This window comes from Octodon degus, unplaced genomic scaffold (assembly GCF_000260255.1).
Source record: "Octodon degus isolate 3935 unplaced genomic scaffold, OctDeg1.0 scaffold00279, whole genome shotgun sequence".
Lineage (NCBI taxonomy): Eukaryota > Metazoa > Chordata > Mammalia > Rodentia > Octodontidae > Octodon > Octodon degus.
In genome coordinates this window covers 313,165-332,792 of record NW_004524855.1, presented here as the reverse complement: position 1 = coordinate 332,792, position 19,628 = coordinate 313,165, and the positions used below count along the sequence as shown (strand labels likewise).

General features: G+C 52.5%; 1 protein-coding gene and 1 long non-coding RNA gene across 3 annotated transcripts in view; one reads left to right on the top strand and one right to left on the bottom strand.

Moving 5' to 3' along the window:
* Window positions 1–11,286, top strand: part of Slc3a2 (solute carrier family 3 member 2) — an 18,078-nt gene extending 6,792 nt beyond the window's left edge. The window contains exons 1-10 of one of the 2 annotated variants that reach the window (XM_004646733.2): window positions 5,539–5,647; window positions 5,896–6,282; window positions 6,446–6,619; window positions 7,012–7,106; window positions 9,133–9,201; window positions 9,289–9,347; window positions 9,436–9,616; window positions 9,812–9,955; window positions 10,676–10,759; window positions 10,840–11,286. In XM_004646733.2, coding sequence (XP_004646790.1) covers window positions 5,901–6,282; window positions 6,446–6,619; window positions 7,012–7,106; window positions 9,133–9,201; window positions 9,289–9,347; window positions 9,436–9,616; window positions 9,812–9,955; window positions 10,676–10,759; window positions 10,840–11,190 — 1,539 coding nt within the window. In that variant the 5' untranslated portion in view covers window positions 5,539–5,647; window positions 5,896–5,900 and the 3' untranslated portion in view covers window positions 11,191–11,286. Of the gene's footprint in view, window positions 1–5,538; window positions 5,648–5,895; window positions 6,283–6,445; window positions 6,620–7,011; window positions 7,107–9,132; window positions 9,202–9,288; window positions 9,348–9,435; window positions 9,617–9,811; window positions 9,956–10,675; window positions 10,760–10,839 lie in introns of those variants that run through there. The other variant, XM_023707009.1, reaches the window with a different exon arrangement.
* Window positions 6,585–16,968, bottom strand: LOC111814178. The gene is made up of 3 exons (XR_002819226.1): window positions 16,958–16,968; window positions 14,922–14,929; window positions 6,585–6,666 (listed from the first exon to the last, which is right to left on the bottom strand). It is a non-coding gene; the product is annotated as an uncharacterized LOC111814178 (long non-coding RNA).
* Window positions 16,969–19,628: the final 2,660 nt, after the last annotated feature.

Below are 19,628 nucleotides of genomic sequence, written 5' to 3'. Positions count from 1 at the left end.
TTTTTTTTTTTTTTTTTTTCCCTGAGTCAGGGTTTCCCTATGCAGTTCAGGCTGGCCTTGAGCTCATTATGTAGCCCAGGCTGGCCTTGAACTCAGTGATCCTTTTGCCTTAGCCTCCTGAGTGCTGGGATTACAGTCATATGGTACTGATACAGGGAGAAAACTGGTCTCAGTGGTTGACCTCCAAATGACCTACGGAAAAATGATCTCCCGACCTGACCTGGACGAGTTCATGTTCTCTAAAACCGAAGAATGAATTTTAGGAACAAACAGAGGTTATTTATTGAGGGAAAGAAAGCTGTCTGAGAGGGGGACTGGAGAGGGGCCCGATCGGGTAGTTCCCGGGAAGCTGTCTCTTCCAGGGACTTTTATAGTATAAAACCATGCAGGGCTAAGGTGGAGAGAATGGGAACTCTCTTAGGTGGACAAAAGGTGAGACAAAACTGTGGTCAACCAATGGGTTTACAAGCACCATTGGTCAGGTAAAATTGCTTAGGCCCAGGACCAAATGGGGTAGCAAGTCATGTAGCAAGCAGGCAGGAATGTAAAACAAGACCTTATCTGGTGGCCTTCAGATAATGATTCTTCCCAACTAATGAGCAATCCTGGATGCCAATCTTTAGGGAGGTTAGCATGTGTTTGGTCTTTTCTGTCTGGCTTACAGCAAGAGCATCTGTCCCTCCCACAGTTATAGGGTGTCTGGTCTTTATTACCTCCTTCAAGGTCCTGACTCTGCCTGCCTATGATATTTCTGTCTAACTCGGCTGCCTGCAGCAGTGTCACGCCTGGCTGAATGCTGTCAGAAGATAACAGTGTCCTGTGCACACCAGACTGGGCTCAAACCTGCAGCCCTCCTGTCTCAGCCTGCTGAGTGCTGGGGTTACAGGCGTGTGGCACCATGCTTGACTTTGGCTACATTTTTCTTTTTTTAAAAAAAAAAAAAAACGGGGGATTGAACTCAAGACTTTGTGCTTCCCAGGAGGTGCTTATGCTTATCTTACTGAGCTATCTCCTTAGCCCTTGGCTATGTTTTTTTAAGGTAATTTCTATTTTTTTTTTTTTACATTTATTTAGTGTGTGTGTGTGTGTGTGTGTGTGTGTGTGTGTGTGTGTGGCCAGCTCAGCCCACCAGGGGGCGGGGCTGGCTGGCATGTGGTGCCGGGGGATAGAACCGCGGTCCCTGTGCTTTGCCAAGCTTGTTCTAAGTAGGTGCTTTAGACCACTGAGCCATCTCTCCAGCCCCTTGGCTACGTTTTTGATTCAAAGTTTTTGATTGTAAAACACACCTGGAGCAAGTGAGTGTAGCTCTGATGGAGCACTTGCCTATGTGCACAAACCCCTGGATTCAATCCCTAGTCCAGCAAAATAGGATACTAAATGCCCATATCTTGGTTCCAATAAAAAAAAACCGGGAGGAAAAAAACAAACAAACCAGGGACCCAGACTGGTATAGCTGTTATCTCAGCTCTCTGGGAGGCTGAGAGGCAAGTTGATTGCAAGTTTGAGCCCAGCCTAGATAGCATAGTGACTTAGGCCCACTGCAGAACTATGCCCCAGCTCTCATTTGACATTCTTTTGAATACTCTCCCAAAGTCAGGTTTCAGCAACACTTTGGGAGAAACAACTGTCCATGTTAAGTCTGGAATGAGCTGGGGGGATACCACTCATGATAGGTACCACTCTGGTCTCTCTCTGTCCCCTTCACACTAACCTGTATTGCAGTGTATTTTTTCAGTGCTGGGATTGAATGTAGGACCTTGCACATGCTAGGCAAGTGCTCTAGTTAAGCTATATCCCAGCCCTCTTTTTATTTTTCTCAGTATTTTAAATCCATTACATATCAAGGCTGGTGTGCCACCATTCTGGCACTCTGGTGTTTATCTTTTCAGATTAGATTGCACTGGAGTATGTGGCTTGCTGCAGTGTTCACTGGTGCTTATTTGAGTGTCAGTTATTTTGCAGATGGTGCCTTCCTTCCTTCCTGTCTTTTTTTTTTTTTTTTAATACCAGGAATCAAACTCGAGCTTGTACTTGCCAGGCAAGTGCTATGCTGCTAAGCTCTATCCCTGGCCCAGTGCATTTTTCTCTTTTCTAAGAAATGCCTTGTTGCCTTTTTTTTTGCGGAACTGGGGCTTGAACTCAGGCCCTTGTGCTTGCCAAGGAAGCGCTTATTCTACTGAGCCATCTCCCCGGTCCCTTGTTGAATGTTTTTATTCTTCCTGGACTTTATGCTCCTCTGTACTGCACAGGCTTTGACTGTGGCAACCCTGCTTTGGGGCGTTGGGCCTGTTGGTCAGGGCCTCCTTGGGCTGCACCTACCCTCCCATCGCCTCTGGAACCCTTTTAACCTGGGGTGAAGAGTTAGGAGAGTTCTGGCCCTGTGGCAGGCCTGGACAGCGCCTTTCCCTTCCCTGCCTTTGGGCTCCAATGCAGGGCTGCTGCTCAAGTGCCTCTTGATGGCTCTGATGCTTTTACTTTGCTTGGTCCTAACTTTCTTTCTTTCTTTTTTTCTTTTCTTTCTTTTTTTTTTTTGGTGGAACCAGGGAAAGGGCTTGCTAGGGAAACGCTTATTGCACTGAGCCATCTCCCTGGCCCCAAGGCCCTAACTTTCTCTTGAAGGCTAAATTCTTCTTTTTTTAAAGTATAACATTCAATTTATTCTTTCTTTCTTTCTTTCTTTCTTTCTTTCTTTCTTTCTTTCTTTCTTTCTTTCTTTTTTTTTTCCGGAACTGGGGATTGAACTCAGATCCTTGAGTTATTATTTCTTTCTCAAGAGAGTTTTCTTCAGTTCATTAAGACCTAGCTCCCCCTACATGGGCTTTGGTGGAGGTCTAGGGGCAGTACCAGCAGGTCTAAACCAAGGTGGAGGTGTTCAGTTATTGCAGGCTTCATGAGATCGATTTCTGACCACTTTGCTATGAATGGCACAACTCACACAGTAATGCAGCTTCACATACAGCTTGGGAAGCACACAAGTGTCGAAGATACTTTGGAAATGTCCCTGATGGTGCCAGCCTCTACTGTGTTCTGAATGACAAATTCCTTAATGGTCTTATCCTTGGGTACATACCAGGCACAGTTCATGCAGCAAATAGGCTGCACATGACCATGGCCCTTTTTGGCATGACCATTGTTCCTTCTTTTTTTTTCATCATCTTGAAAAGGAGGACTCGAAAGAGCCTAAATTCTTCTTGACAAATAGCACTTTTCCATTCTTGCTGTGGACATTGCTTCATATGCCCTAGTATCTTTGGCTTCCATCTCTAGTCTTGTTTTCCTCCCCTAGACTTAGTACTTTTTTTCTTTTTTGGTATACTATTAGGGATTGAACCCATAGCTGTCACACTGAGCTACATCCCCAGCCCCCCACCCCCTTTTAGTGAGGACCTACAAAGAGTCTCACTATGTAGATTTGACTCCAAGTGGTCTGCTTGTGTTCAGCCTCCCAAAGAGCTGGGATTACAGGCACAACACCACACCCAGTTTCAATTACCATCTCAGCACACCCCATGGACAGGTCTGACATGGCATGCCAGGGATTGAACCCCAGCTGCTGCATCTGCCTAAGCAGGTGCTTTAATCTGCTGAGGTATTTGGTCGGCATTTCCCAGCCCTTTCTATGTTTTCTTTAGAAAGAGAGTCTTACTCAGTTGGTGAATTGCTCAGGCTGTACTTGTATTTGTGATCCTGTTTCAGCCTCCCCGACTGCTGAGATTACAGGCACAGAGCACAGTGCCTGGATAGAAAGTTTCATCTTGATCCAGTAGTTTTTTTTTTCAGAGCCGGGGATTGAACTCAGGCCCTTGTGCTTGCCAGGCAAGTACGTATTCTCCTGAGCCATCTCCCCAGCCCCCAATAGTGTCTTTTACATTTCTTTTCTTAGTATGTTTTTTTTTTTTTTTTTGTGGAACTAGTGATTGAACTCAGGCCCTTGCGCTTGCCAGGGAAGCGCTTATTCCACTGAGCCATCTCCCCGGCCCCTTACATTTCTTTTCATTGTCATCCTTGAACTTTCACATAAGTTTTTTTTTTTTTTTTTTTTTTCCATTTATGTATTTGGTACAGGGTCTCACTACACAGCTTGGACTCATGGTAATCCTCCTGTTTTCAGCCTTCCCAGTACTGGGATTATAGCCATGTGCCACAGCTTTTGAGTGTAGGTTGGACTAGGCTGAGAAGTTGGGCTTTGCAATGCAGAGTCAGCGTGTACACTTGCGATTGCAGCACCTAGGAGACAGAGGCAGGGGATGGCAATTCCAAGCCTTCCCTGGGTTGCATAGGGGAAGGGGCTGGCATGGCATGGTGGACCAGGGGTCAAACCCTGTCCCTGTGCTTGCCAAAGCAGGCGCTTAGTCCACTGAGCTATCTTGCTGGCCCTTACACATACTACTTTTGTTCAGTTGTTTCTAAGAAGGGAAATATGTGGGTTTGATTGCCACAGTCCCTCCCTTGGTGAGCCCGTGCCAGCCGCTGCCATCTGCTGTGAGTGTAGATAGGCTCTCCAGCGGCATCTTAGCAAGGACCCGTAAGGGATAGGGCGCAAGCTGGAGCCAGGGGCCACACTGTGCAGCACTTGTTCTGGCTGGGAGTTGAGAACACTGAACTTGTGCAAGGTCTCCAGGTGGAGCGGGAAGGCCCAGCAGGTGTGGAGACAGAGGAGTCAGAAGGCCTCTGTGGCCTGGCCTGTGAGTGGATAGGTTCTGGGAGGCTGCAGAGGAATGCCCAGTTGACCTGGAGCCCTAGCTGCAAAGTGCTCTCCTTGGAGGAGAGCTGCCACCTTGGGCTTTCACAGGAGAGGAGGTATGCCATCTCTGAGCCTGGCGTGAGACGGAGCCTCATCCTGCCAACTGCCTGAGCTGCTCTTGTTGCTCCAGGGGGTGGGAGGGCCTATTGGGTGTGGAGGCAGAGGATGAGCCTTTTACAACCCTTTCTCTGCTGTTCCCTCAGACCCTGGTTTCTGCTTTCTGGCTTGCAGCCTGGGTGGGAGAGGCAGCTCCTCCCTGAAGATAAGCCAGCTGGCTGTGCCTAGGAACAAGGAGTTCCTGAGTCTGCTGACACCTCCTACCTAGTGTTGGTGCCCCTCTCCTCTGCCAGGGCCTCTGGAGGAGCTTCAGGGCCTGCTGCTCACAAGGCCTAACAGTGCCCACACGGGGAGTTCAGGAAGACTGGGAGCTCCACGGGGTGGAGTCTTGTCTATGTGGAAGAGGATAGAGTTGAGAAGTGGCTGCCTGCACCCCAACTTTGGAATGTTGGGCACCCCCAAACAGCCTGGTGCCAGAATCCGGGGCAGATGGGGCAAGAAGGGGTCCAGGCCGAGCTTCCTAGTAGAGGGAAAAAAGACTAGTGTGAGCTGTTAGAAATAGCTGCTTGGAGAGTCAGGGTGCAGCTTAGTGGGACAGCCAGGCTGGTCCTGTGGTGTCCTAGGCTGCCGGGCGCTGGGGGATGGTGTCGCGGCGGCCTCCCGATTGGGGCCTGGAGGGGCGGTGGAACCAAGCAGAGCCTGGCCTCCTGAAGGCTGAACAGCGTTTGAGCGTAGGTCGGACTAGGCTGAGAAGTGGGACTTTGCGACCCGGAGTTAGTGTGTACGCTTACGATCGCAACACCCAGGAGGCTGACGCAGGGAATGGCAATTTCGAGCCCTTCCGAGGTTGCATAGAGAAAAATTTGGAAACCCTGAGGCTTCCTGAAGCCAGAGGTTGTCCCCACGCCGTCCTCCGAGTGGGTGGGGCGGGGCCAGGCCTGCCGGGGAGGCGCCTTCGGGGCCTGGCTGGGCGTGGCACGGCCGGCCAGCTCGCTCGCTTCCGCTTCCCGCCCAGCGGGCCGCCCAGTCCTGCCGTGGCCCAGCGCGAGGTCGGTCCGAAGCCGAGCTCAGCTCTCTCGCGTCTCGGCCCGTAGGCACCATGAGCCGCGACACCGAAGTGGACATGAAGGAGGTGGAGCTCAGCGAGCTGGACCCCGAGAAGCAGCCGATGGCAACGGGCGGCGAGAAGAACGGGCTGGTGAAGGCGAAGGTGGCGGGCGGCGCGGAGCCCGCGGCGGGCGCCAAGTTCACGGGGCTGAGCAAGGAGGAGCTGCTGGCGGCCGCGGGGGGCCGCGGCTGGGCGCGCGCGCGCACCGCGCTGCTGCTGCTCTTCTGGCTGGGCTGGCTCGGCATGCTGGCCGGCGCCGTGGCCATCATCGTGCGCGCGCCACGCTGCCGCCCGCTGCCCGCGCAGGCCTGGTGGCACCGCGGCCCGCTCTACCGCGTGGGCGATGTGCGTGCCTTCGCGGGCGGCCTGTCGGGTGAGTGTGTGGCCGTCACCGCCGTGCCCGGCGCTCCCCCTCCTGAGAGGAGGCTGACTCAGCGCACGCCTTCCTTGCATCAGCTCCCTGTGGCCTCGTGACCCGGGCCAGGCGGGAGGGTTTTGGCCCTTGAGGCCTCCTGGTGAACGTGCCCCTCCTACAGAGCTGCGGGGGCGCCTGGATTACTTGAGCACCCTGAAGGTGAAGGGCCTAGTGCTTGGGCCCATTCACAAGAACCTGGAGGGTGATTTGGCCGGGACAGACCTACAGCTGATCGACCCCGTGCTTGGTTCCCGGGAGGACTTTGACAGCCTCCTCCGGGCGGCCCAGAAGAAGAGTGAGTGCTGGGACCTCCCAGGTGGGGCCAGTGAGAAGGGGGTTGGCCTGGTCGGTTCTTGTCTGGAGTGCTGCTAAAGGGCTTGGGCCGGCAGGCTTGGACCCAAGGTCTCGTGACTTCTGGGCTTTAGTGCTTGTACTTCCACCAGGTGGGCTTGTGTTGGATCAGTGAGCAGCCCCACTCCCTCGGGGGTTTTAGACTTACACCACTGTGGATTCTTTAGAAGGGGACCCCAAATACTGTCATCCAGCTCATACAGAAACATGTTTAAATGAAAAGGTTCTCGGGGCTCCCATAGCTTTCGGTGCTGTTCTGCCCTACCCGCTTCCGTGTTGGCGGGAACACTCAGCAAGGTTTTTTGAATTTCTCACTTTGTTACCCTCACTGTTCAGGCATCCGTGTTGTCCTGGACCTCACTCCCAACTATCGGGGCCAGAACTCCTGGTTCCTCCCAGAGCAGGCGAATGCGACCACCGCGAAGGTGAAGGTGAGTGCTGTGTGCTGGGAACTCAGTAGCACCTGAGGGAGTCCTTCGCCCACCCTGAGCTCAGGGACTCTTCTTCCTGCAGCCCAAAGGATAGCCTACAGAGCACCCCTGTGTTTGTTTCTTTTGTGATCTCTCGTTTTTCTTGTTTCCTTGACGTTGGGGATAACCTGGCGCCAGGAAGGGAACTTGTCAGATGTCTGTCTGCAAGTTTGATTTTCCTTCTCTTCAAGATAGGAAGTCCTGTCTTTCTCTGTGGGAATCCTGTCTTGCCTGGCTTCCCGGTCCTTGTTTGATGTGTTTGGAGTAAAGCCTGACTTGAAATTTTGTTTTGTTTTGCTTTTTTTGAGACAGGGTCTCACAGTGTAGCTCAGGTAGCCCGCAATGCTCAGTGATCTTCCTGCCTTAGGCTCCCTGGTGCTGAAATTATAGGCATGGGCCACTACACCTAACTTGCCCTGTCTGAAATTGTAAGCTCTGGGGTCTTTCTCTGTGATTGGGACCATGCCATATGTTTCATAGATATTTCCTAATTCCCTGTAGATACAAAGTACCTGTTACTGTCCTGAATCTGTAAACAAGCAAGCAGGCACAAAGGAGCTTTCAGTGCCCCAGATGTGAAATCCAAGTAGTTTGTGCTCCCACCTTGGCCTCCAAGGTAGCAACTCCAGCTGTGCCTGGCATGCTGGGGTATGGCTTTTACTGGCACCCAGCTCCTGCCTGGCTCCTGGGGCATTGGCAGCTCAGAATGGGCAGTCCTGATGTCTCATGCAGCTGCCCATTCTGAGAGAAAATTCTGTTATCATGGCATCTGGGTGGGACCCCAGGACCACTGAGTTTGGTCCTGGACAGCTGCTGGGAGACCTTGAAAAGGTGGTGGCAAGGGACAGCTTTCAGATTGATGGGGCAGTCTGGCCACCCTCAGCTGGAAATGCAGACCAAAGGAGGAGAAGTGAGAATGAAGGGAAAGGAAAGGGTGGTGGGGGTGAGTGTTGGGACTTGTGCCAGATGCCTGACAGCCAGGGCCAGGCCAGGCCTGTTCCCAGTGCTTCAAGGGTTTGTGCTTTGAATTCCGATCTTTCATCCTTGGCCTTGTGCCTTTCACCAGCTCTTGGGAGACTGGAGGGAGTGAGGCCACTCACAGCGGCGGCTGCCTGGCACACTAGGTCTGGCCACTGCTTCTCCCTCACTGTGATGGTGGCTCCTTGGTTCTTGGGCCTGTTTCCTCATCTCCAAGATAGAGGACTCTGGTCAGGCATGGTGGCACATGCCTGTAATCAGGGCAGAAGCAGGAAGATGCCTCCAAGTTCAAGGTCAGCCTGGGTTATGTATGTAGTAAGACCCTGTGTCAAGAAACGCAAACAAGGGCCGGGGACATGGCCCAGTAGAATAAGCGCTTCCCGGGCAAGTGCAAGGGCCTGAGTTCAATCCCGGTTCTGCCAAAAAAAGAAACAAAAACAAAACAAAGTAGAGGATACTGGTCTTCCTGTGAGGTGTTAAGTGAAGTTGTATTTTTTTTTTTTTTTTTGGTGGAAATGGGGATTGAACTCAGGCCCTTGTGCTCACCAGAGAAGCACTTATTCCACTGAACCATCTCCCCGGCCCTGTGAAGTTTTTTTATTTTAATTTTTTATTTATTTATTTGTGTGTGTGGCCAGCTCAGCCCACCAGGGGGTGGGTCTGGCTGGCATGTGGTGCTGGGGGATTGAACCGCTGTCCCTTTGTTTTTGCTAAGCTTGTTCTAAGTAGGCGCTTTAGACCACTGAGCCATCTCACCAGCCCCCTGAAGTTGTATTTTGATACACTTTCTCCTGGGCCTTTTTTGTATATGTTAAGGTGAAACTGTGTATTTGCCAGAGGCAGGAGTGGAGAAATCTAGTGCTGGAGCACTTTAAGATTCTGTGGGGGGGTCAGATGCAGAGGTGGAGGGGACATCCTAGGGCTGCAGGCGTGGGTGAGATTGTGGGCTAGTGTCTCATGAGCCTTTACCTATGTGTTGCTTGTTTCTGTGTTCCTCTCCACCCCGTAGGAAGCACTGAGCTTTTGGCTAAAGGCTGGAGTGGACGGATTCCAGGTCCAGGACGTTGAGGACCTGATGGTGAGCCCCTCTCTCCACGCAAGCTGACTCTTGGTGAGGGCAGCATCTCTGCCCAGGCTGAGGCTTAATTCTGCCTTATTCCTCTAGGATGCATCATCCTTTCTGGCCGAGTGGGAGAATATCACCAGGAGCTCCAGTAAAGACAGGTGGGCATCGGGAGCCCTGACTCTGCTCCCCTGGGGCCCTGGGTTTGTCCCATCCCAGGCCAGCCTGGCACCAGCCTTGCCTCCGCAGGCTCTTGATCGCGGGCACCAACTCCTCCGACCTGCAGCAGCTCCTGAGCCTCCTGGAGTCCACACAGGATATGCTGCTGACCAGCTCCTACCTGTTGAACCCCAACTCCACTGGGGAGCATATGAGGTTCCTGGTCACCCAGTATCTAAACAGCACAGCTGGCCGCTGGTGCAGCTGGAGTGTGAGTGCATGGGAGCCAGGGCCATGGGGGACAGCAGTGCAGGAGGTGGGCTTGGAGGGGCTAGGGAGATGGCTCAGTGGAATAAGCGCTTCCCTGACAAGTGCAAGGGCCTGAGTTCAAGCCCCTGTTCCGCCAAAAAAATAAAAAATAAAAAAGGAAGTGGGCTTGGGCTCACGGGGTCTGTTTGCCATGCAGGTGTCACAGGCTGGTCTCGTGACGTCCTTCGTGCCCGCTCAGCTCCTCCGGCTCTACCAGCTGCTGCTCTTCACCCTGCCTGGCACCCCTGTGTTCAGCTATGGTGATGAAATCGGGCTGCAGGCTGTCACTCTTCCTGGACAGGTGCTGCTCTCCTTCCCACACATCAGGGAAGTTGTGGTCACCCACCAGGTCCTGATGGGCTGGCTTGGGTTGGTAGCCGAGACCCCGCTTCGGGCCAGAACTGGGCTCTGTTCCTGCTCAGTGGCTGCACGGCCTTGACCGAGTCATTTTACCTTTTGTCACCCCTTCTGTGGCGTTGGGTTTCTCATCCAATGATTGGGAGGCCTTGCTGTGTTGCCCAGGCTGGCTCAGTTTCCTAAGTAGCTGGGACTATAGGTGTTGCCGGCATAGCCAGCCTGTTTTTTTTGTAATGTCAGTGCCTGGTACCTTCATTCCTTCCTTCTTTGGGTGGCAGCTGCTCTGTTAGGACTGAGTCCTCTAGCAGCTCCTGGTTCACTGGGGACACAGGGAGTGTGCTCAGTAAGCGGCCTGGTGGTGCGGCACTGCTGTGGGTGCACAGGCTTAGCAGTGTTGGCGCCATGCACTTAGCATAGGTTTCTGTTAATCGCTGGGTGCTACACCGCATGGGCATGCTGGCGTATTGCTAGGCAGTGTGATAAAGGACAGGCGCTGATGAGCTATGCCAGAGAAGGCAGGTGAGGGGGACCAAGGCTGGAGTGAGCTCTCCAAGAGCAGCCCCAGGATGTAAGAGGGGACAGTGTCCAGGCAGGGTCAGGGGTACCGTGGGAGGTAGCAGGGGGAGACAGGTGGAGCCTTTGCAGCCCTGTTCTGTGCTTCCAGCCGGCTAAGGCTCCAGTCATGCCTTGGGATGAATCCAACCTCTCTGACACCTCTGGATCTGTGGGCACCAATGTGACAATGAAGGTGAGGACTTGGCCCAGGCAGGAGGGGTAGGGAGGCCTGTGTCTTGAGGCCTCACCCCTTCTGTATTTTCCTCACCACAGGATCCGTCCTCCCTCCTTTCTCTGTTTCGGAGACTCAGTGACCAGCGGGAGAAGGAGCGCTCGCTGCTGCACGGTGACTTCCATGCACTGTCCTCACCACCTGGTGTCTTCTCCTATGTGCGTCACTGGGACCAGAACGAGCGGTTCCTGGTGGTGCTCAACTTTGGGGATGCAAAGCTGCCAGCCATGCTCGGGGCCTCGGCCCTGCCTGCCCGCGCCAGCCTGCCTGCACAGGCCAACCTGCTGCTCAGCACCCAGTCGGGCCGAGTGGAGGGCACCAGCCTGGATCTGGGAACCCTGAAGCTGGGGCCCCACGAGGGGCTGCTGCTGAGCTTTCCCTATGAGGCCTGAATTACCCCCCCACCTTTGAGATCCTGTTTCTCCCTCATTTAATGTCTGCAGACTATAGATGAACCCCATCCAAATAAAAGCCACCCTACCTGGTGAGGTTTTGTCAGCCCTCTGTCAAGGTGAATGTTCCTTCCCCCTCGTGGACAAGTGACCTCAGGTCCAGAGTCCAGAGAAAGGGTCTGCAGGGCAACAGCTGGGGATTGTGATGCTGGCCTGATTCTGCAGCCTAGTCTTCAGGGAGAGAGGTGGGAGGGCACCAGAGGCCATTCGTGTCCAGGAACATGCTGAGCAGTCCACCCAAGGAACAAAGCCCAGACGTTGGCTGACCACAGCAGAGCCCAGAGCACCAGGCCTCTGCTTGATCCCTAGAACTGCAGAACAAAGTCAGCAAAAATCCCTGCCTGTAATGTGGATATAGTGCCTTTGTGCCTACGGAAGGGGTCAGGGAGTCTCATGGAGGGGGTGCCAGGTGCCCCATGAGGGAGGGACCTGTGGGAAGGAAGGTGAGTGACGAGGTCAGCCAAGTCCTGAAGGGCACTGAAGTCACAGGAGCTCTTCTCAGAAATGCCTAAGGCTGGGGGGACCTGCTTTCACTGGGCAGAATTCTGGGAGTGACCCAGTTGTGGCTTTGGGACCACACTTCCCTGGGCAGCCCTGGACAGATGCTTCCTGGAGTCCTGAAGTAACAAGTGGGGCTTCACTGGGCTTTCTCAGGGCCTCCTGTGTGGCTGACTTGAGTTTCCAGCCCCTCCCAGGACTGGGCTGATACCTGCATCTCCACAAAGGTCCTAGCTGGTGACATGAGTACCCAGGCAGACATTCCAGGCTAGTCCTTGTGGCAGAGGACGAAGGCCAGGTGCTGGGGTGGTAAGATGAGGTTGAGTCCTGTGCTTATTGTGCAGGCAGCCAGTTATGTGGTTGGGCTGAGCCTTGGGGTTGCAGGGGCTCAGGGCATCCTGATGTGTAGTGCAGGTTAGAGACCAGAAGATCCTGCTTATAGCCAGTCCTGGTTTGCTCACTTGTGCCTGCCTTGACCTCAGGCCCAGGAGGGTGGGACTAGCCAGGTGCCTCCTTCCTGGGCCCAGCTCCAGCCCTTTCTCTGCTGCCTGGCTCCCTGCCAACTCCATTATCCTGTGTCTACCTACAGAAAGTGCCAGGGCCTGGGAGATAGCTCAGCATAATAAGCGCTTGCCTGGCAAGCACAAAGGCCTGAGTTCAATCCCAATTTTGCCAAAAAAAAAAAAAAAAAAAAGGCCTCATTGCAGTTACATGCTTTGAATTTCCACTTTTTTTTTTGTTTGTTTTGTTTTGAATTTCTACTTTTTAAGAAAGCAGTATAGCTCAGTGACAATGCCTGCCTGGCAAGTGTGAGGTTCTGAATTTGAATCTCAGTTACGAGGAGAAAAAAAAGTGATGAGAAACCCACAAACTTGGCATGTTAACCTTTTGGTGGGTTGCACAGTGGCGTGTTCACATCGTCACGAGAGCTGACGCCCCATTAGCAGGGACCCCTCTTTGTACTGCAGAGCGCTTCCTTGGAAGAGCTTGTGGGAGTGGTGGGCCAGTAGATCTGCACCTACTGCCTGGCCTCCCTGGGGCTCTCCCCTCACCCCGGCCCTTCCATTCTGCCTCTGGACAATGAGTCTGGCCTGGCCTGTGTCCTTGTTCTCTCTGCTTTTAGTTACCTGTGGCCAATTGTGGTTCAAGAAATCCTGAATGGGAGATTTCAGAAACAAACAGTTCTCAGTTGTGCTGTTCTGAGGGGTCTGAAGAAACCAGTTTGTCCATCCTTTGGCTATGGTGTCTCTGCTATCTATACTTCTTGTCCCCTGTCCCCGCAGATCAGCTATTGTGGCCTCACAGGGCTGTGTTAAGTGGCCCTTCACTTAATGCAGAAGTAGTGCTGGTAGGTTGGACCTGAGAAGCCACAGTTGTTTCCTGTAGATGAAAAAAGAGCTGCTGGGCTTACAGAGGGGAAAACGTAGCTGAGGTCTTTATACAGGGAGAATCTGAGAGCTAGCTGTGGAGGTGGATGCCTGTTGCCCTAGTACTCAGGAGGCTGGAGCAGGAGAGCCATTGCGAGCCTGAGGCCAGCCTGGGCTACACAGACCCTGTATCAAGAGGCAACAAACAAAACCCAAACATTAAAAAACAACAAAACAAAACAAACCCAGGGGCTGGTGAGATGGCTCAGTGGTCTAAAGCACCTACTTAGAACAAGCTAAGCTAAGCAAAGCACAGGGACCGCGGTTCAATCCCCCAGCACCACATGCCAGCCAGCCCCGCCCCCTGGTGGGCCGAGCTGGCCACACACACACACAAAATAAATAAATAAATAAATAAATATTTAATTAACCTACTTTATTATTGGTCTCATGAGCATTACTTAGGGATTTAAGCCTTATACACACAGAGGAGGAAACCACAATACAATAGATACGTATTTGGAAGTCAGGAAGGGTGACGCCCTAGCTTTATCATTTGCCTGCATTTTTGTTTGCTTACACTTTGGGTTTCTCGTGCATGAAAAGCCGTGTGATACTTAAGCTGTGTCCTATTTACTTCCTCAGCGTTCTCGCCTCAGGCCGCATGCATGCCTTTTCCTAGCAGAGACTCAAGTTCACCCTTCTTGGCAGAGCGGTACTGCACTGCATGCTTAGGTGCACAGTGCACACGGTACCAAGCGCACTAAGTCACCGAAGCGAAGCGTAGCTTCAGCTGTGTCTTCCCCTCTCGTCCACTCATGCTGCAGGCTGCAGCCGCAATCAACCTGTGAGAACTGTGCAGCTGTCAGCACGGGTGTGTGTGGTTCACCGTGTTCACACTGCAAAGAGGCAGCAGGTGCAGCTGGGGGGATGGGGTCGCCCGCTTCGGCTTTTCGCACATTCTGCTCAGTGACCTCCAGAGTGGCGCTGGGTCACACTCCCACCAGTAGCGTGTAAGGGCTCTTTTTCCCCACAGCCTCAGCAGCATTTGTTGTTTTATTGCTTAAAATTAAATTAAATTTTTTTTTTTAGGCATTTGTTGTATTTGATTTCTTGATGACACCCATTCTTTCTGGGGTGAGGTAGAATCTTAGCATTGGAGTGGGTACTTTTAAAATTCTTTCAAGCTAGGTGTGGAGGCACAAACCTATACTCCCAGCACTCAGGAGGCTGAGGCAAGAGGATTGTTGAGTTCAAGGTCAGCCTGGTCTGCAAAGTGAGCTCAAGGCCAGTTTGAATTGCAGCCTGAACCCTGTTCCAAAAAAAGACAAACCTCAAAACAAACAACAACAAAATAAATATCTTTATGCCTCTTGAAAAGTAAAGAGAACAAGGGGCCAGGGAGATGGCTCAGTGGAATAAGTGCTTCCTCGGCAAGCACAAGGGTCTGAGTTCAATCCCCGGTTCTGCCAAAAAAAAAAAAAAAAAGAAAAGTAAAGAACAGACTCAGGCTCCCCAGTCTGCAGTGAGGATTTTGTCTTCCCCTGCCCTGGCCTCACTCTGAGGGAGCCCAGAGCCCCTGTTGGCCCTCAGGTCTGTGCTTGGGGCAAAGGTGGAGCTTTTGGCCTTCTGCAGTCCCCAGAGCGGGACACTGTGTTCAGGAGGGGATGCCGAAGCTCAGAGTCCAGGGCAGCCTGAACGCATCCTGGGAGGAGGGAGGCCTTCTGTTCTTGCTGAGCTGCCTGAGGCTCCCATGGAACAAATGCTGCTCTTCATTCCTGTAGCTGCTGCTCTCTCTGCTGCCACCTGGGCCCCTGCGTGGCAAGAACAGGTCGAGACCTGGGCTGTGGCCATGGTGATTTGCCCAGCCTGCTTGTGGACCTGGTCCTATCCCCAGCACTGAAAAACAAATGGACCAAGCCCCTTTCCTGACATAAAAGAGTGTGATTGAAATTCCAGATGCAGAGAGCCAGGGCTGACTCACACACCACACTCCAGGCCACTGGGACAGAGGACACTTGGGCCCAGTGACACAGAAACTGTGGCCTTGGAACATGAAGGCCCTGGTTGGCACCCCGGTCTTGCCTACCCAGGAATCCCAACCAACTTCCTGGCTTTGGGTCAGTGAGGTGCTGGCATCGTCCTCACCAGGGACCTTCTGGAGCTGCCACTGTGCTGCATTTTGAGGACATGGGCACAAGCAATGACAGCCTGAGGAGCGGAGGAGATGCTGTAGTGCTCGGATTATTGTCCGTGGGAGACAGTATTATAGGAATAACAGAGTCTTTATAAATTATTTGCTGGGGCCGGGGAGATGGCTCAGTAGGATAAGTACTTGACTGGCAAACGCAAGGATCTGAGTTCAATCCCTAGTTCTGCAAAAAATAAATAAATAAATAAATAAAAATAAATAAATAAATTAGTTGCTGGCGTCCAATACATGCTCCTGCCCTTTACAAGTTGGGAATGTGCACAGTGAAGTTCTTGGTTCCCCTTCTGCTTATATAATTTACCTGGATGCCACCATGACTGCTATGGAGTGCCGTGCCCAGGACTCTAAGATTTGGCGGGTCATCACTGAAACAAGGCCCAGAGATTTATGGCTACATATGGGCATATGGTCGGACTCTGCTTCCTTTACTTGGTCCTTCTTCTTCCCTTATCTCTTTCATGTTTGTGAAGTTTTAACAAGGCAGGGGAAGGAGTGAAGGATGGGGCAATTCAGGCAGGGTTGGATAGGGTGACCCAGCCCAGGTGTCCCTCTCTTGCTAAACAGAGTCAATCTGTCTTTTTTTTTTTTTTGGTAGTACCAGGGGTCAAACTCAGGACCTTGTACTTGCCAGGCAAGCACTTATTCCACTGAGCTATCTCCCTGGCCCCCCCAGAGTCAATCTGAGCTGACTCTGCCTTAGTCTCTCCTATTCCTAAAGTGACTTGGATACTAAACTAGAGCTTCTTTGGCTTAGGATGAGATTAACCAGGGCCACCGTCCTCTACAATACTAGGCTCAGAAGGATGGAGCTGCCATTAGGAGGGCTGCCAGGCTGCTGTGTGCAGATTGGAGGATAGATGAACCGACATTGAGTCCAGCACTGGGCAGGTCAAGGAAGGGGAGAGGTGACAGCTGCCAGGGCTGTGCCAGCTGCACCCACACTATCCCTCCCTGCTCAGGTCCACTCACCACCTTTCCTCCCTCAGCAGTGAAGCCCAGGGAAGCCACAGCTCAGATGTTATTGGCTGAGCCCAAGGGCACCAGTGAGAGTGAGGCCTTGGCTTTCTCCATGTTGTCCCATCCTGGAGGTCAAGACTGGGCTCCCTGGGGAGCCACAAAGTAGCCTGGCCTGCGTGGTAGAAGCGGAGTGGCAGGGACTGACGCCCAGACAGAGGCCTCCAGGAGGCTGTGAAAGCCCAGCGAGCTGCAGAGAAAAGGTAGCAGCGCAGGTGTCCAGAGCGCGGAGGCTTGAGTGGGCATGCAGCTGAGCAGATGGCGGTTATGGGCTGAGGGCAAGAAGAAAGCTGGATCTGGGGGCTGGTGAGATGGCTCAGTAGTCTAAAGCACCTACTTAGAACAAGCTAAGCTAAGCAAAGCACAGGGACCACGGTTCAATCCCCCAGCACCACATGCCAGCCAGCCCCGCCCCCTGGTGGGCTGAGCTGGCCACACACACACACAAAGTACATAAATAAATAAACAAATAAATAAAAATTAAAAAAAAAAAAAAAAAAAAAAAAAGAAAGCTGTATCTGCCCAGGACCCTGATGTCTGGCTGGGCCGCCTAGAAGGAGGAGCAGAAGCAACAGTGAGGTGAGAGCAGGAAGGCAGGGTGAGCCCTGGCTAGCACCAGGAAGAGCAGATGGGACCCTGTGGACAAGCATGTCCCCAGGGGGCACGGGGCTTCTCCAGGTTCTTCTAGGGGAGCTCAGAGAAGGGCTGTGTGTGTGTGTGTGTGTGTGTGTGTGTGTATACTTGGGGACCAAACCCAGGGCCTTCACACTGAGTTAACATCTCCAGATCGTTTTTGTTTTTCATTTTTGAGACAGGATCTTACTTAGTGGCCCAGGGTAGGCTTAAATTTTGGATCATTTTGGCTCAGTCTCCTACAGTGCTGGAATGACAGGTGTGTACCCCCATACCCAATGGATTTTTATGATTTTAAGGGGTTTCTATCTTTCAGTACTTGGAGTACTTGGCTTAAGCATGAAAAGAATTTACTGGACCAGGTGTGGTTGTACCCAGCTATAATTGCAGCTATTTGGGAGGCTGAAGCAGGACAGGCAGTTTCAGCCTAGCCTGGGCAACTTACTGAGAACCTGGTTAACAATGATATCATGGAGCCAGGGATTTAGCTCAGGGGCACAGTGCCTTCCTGGCACACGTGAGGCCCTGAATTTGATTTCTGGTACAAAAAAAGAAAAAGAAAAGAAAAGAAAAATAGATCATAAAACAGCTTGAGTGTGGAGCTCAGGTCGCCCTGGGGTAGGGGTGCTTATGGATAACCATCAGATGTCACCAAGAGGAAGCAGGGTCAGACTTGGAAAATGAGCCGGAAGCAAACGCCAAGAAACGGGAAGCACCATTGTCGTGTTGCTGGCATGCATGGCCAGGCACACAGCCCCTGGCTGCCAGGGTGGGTGTGAAACTCAGGGTGCGCCTGCTCGCAATGCCTGTGCTCTGGCCCTGAGGACCAAGGAGTCTCCCTTCTGTCACCAATCACAAACCCACCTTGGTCCATACGATGGTGCTGACGGGGAGATGGCTCAGTGGAATAAGTGCTTCCCGGGCAAGCACAAGGGCCTGAGTTCAATCCCCAGTTCCACAAACAAAACAAAACAAAAACCAAACATACGATGGTGCTGGTGTTGTCAATGTGGCCAGCAAGGCCCTTGTAAGAGGCCAGTTGGGGAGAACTGTGAGGTTTTTGGGTGGAGCAGTAAGAAGACTGGATTTGCCACATGACAGGAGGGCAAGTCAGGAAGGGCTGGGCACTTGGTTGGGTGTGGCCCACAGTCCTGTTGGCTGTAGACACTCAGCTGAACTATAAGGACTCCAGGGGACACAGTGTCCCCTGGAGTCCTTGCAAGATGACAGGAGAATGAAGAGGACCAGAAGTAAGGCACAGCATAGGCAGAGGATGTGGCCCAGGGGACCACAGCATGAGAACAGACAGCCTGGCATGGCCATTGTGGGTTGTGTCAGTGTGGCTGTGGCCATGTGGTCTTTTGTCAGGTAGGCTGGGAGACCACGTGTGTCCAGCACAGTATGGTCAGGAGGCTCTGTGCTGCCTGGAGGAGAGAAGCAGCACCCTTGACCACGCTGTGGATGCAGTGCTGGAGGAAGAGAGGAGAGGAAGTACTTGTTTTAAAAAAGCAGAGGCAGCCTGCTTCCTCCAGCAGAAGGGCCAACATTGCAGACACGGAGTGAGAGCCAGTAATACAGCCCCGGGGAAGGAGGCCTGGCCTTGTGGAGCTTGCGCAGGGGCTGAAGCCTGCGAACGTGGGGCCAGGTGTGCAAGGGAGGCAGCCACCTCCCACACAGGTGTTTTTAATGGAGGGGGCGTTGGAGGAAGAGGTGCCCACACTTGGTTTCTGCTGAGTGGCTCTGGCATTGGGGCTATGCTCTGACCCTCTCTGCACCTATGTGGTCTCCTGGAGCTCCTTGTCCTAACTGCCAAGTAATTACCACGGGTCATAGTGCAGTGTGGCGTTTCAGTACACATTACAGGGCTGCCTTAATTTGCTCTGTGAAGAGGGAGCAAGGTTACACCTGACAGGACGTACTGGTGCCACTGGGGGAGGTACCACTGAGCAAAGGGGAGAATATGAACCCACTTCCTACCAAATGTCCACTCAGGGACACTGAGCCCACAGGGACAGTCTACGGGCAGACTCTCAGGTCTGCTCTATGTGGCTGAATCAGAATCAGCTTTATTTTCTTCTTATTTTTTTCAGTACTGGAAACACCCCCAGCCCTTTCTATATTTTATGTTTTGAGACAGGATCTTGCTGGGTTGCTGAGCTGCTGAGGCTGGGTTTGCACTCATGGCCTCGTGCTTCAGCCTCCCAGTGTGCAAGGGTGACAGTGCACACTACGGATGTCAGCCCAGAATCTGCTTTTCTTCTCTTCTTCTGAGACAGGGCTCACTTTGTTGTTCAGGGTGAACTTCAACTCACTGCACAGCCCAAGCTGTCCCTGAACTTGTGGCGATCCTCCTGCCGTAGCCTTCTGAGTGCTGGGAGTACAGGTGTGCGCCAAAACACAAGACCCTCTCTTTCTTTTCTAAGCTCTTCCCTTCCTTTCTCTGTCTCTGTCTCTCTGTCTGTCTGCCTCCTCCTTCTCGCTCTCTCTCTCTCTCTGTCGTGGTCTCTTTTTCTTTGTAGTGGGGGACTGAACCCAGGGTGCTCTACCGCTGAGCCAGAACCCTTTTCACTTTTTATTTTGGGACAGGGTCTTGCTAAGTTGCCCAGACTGACCTTGACTTTATTTTTTATTTAATTTTATTTATTTATTTATTT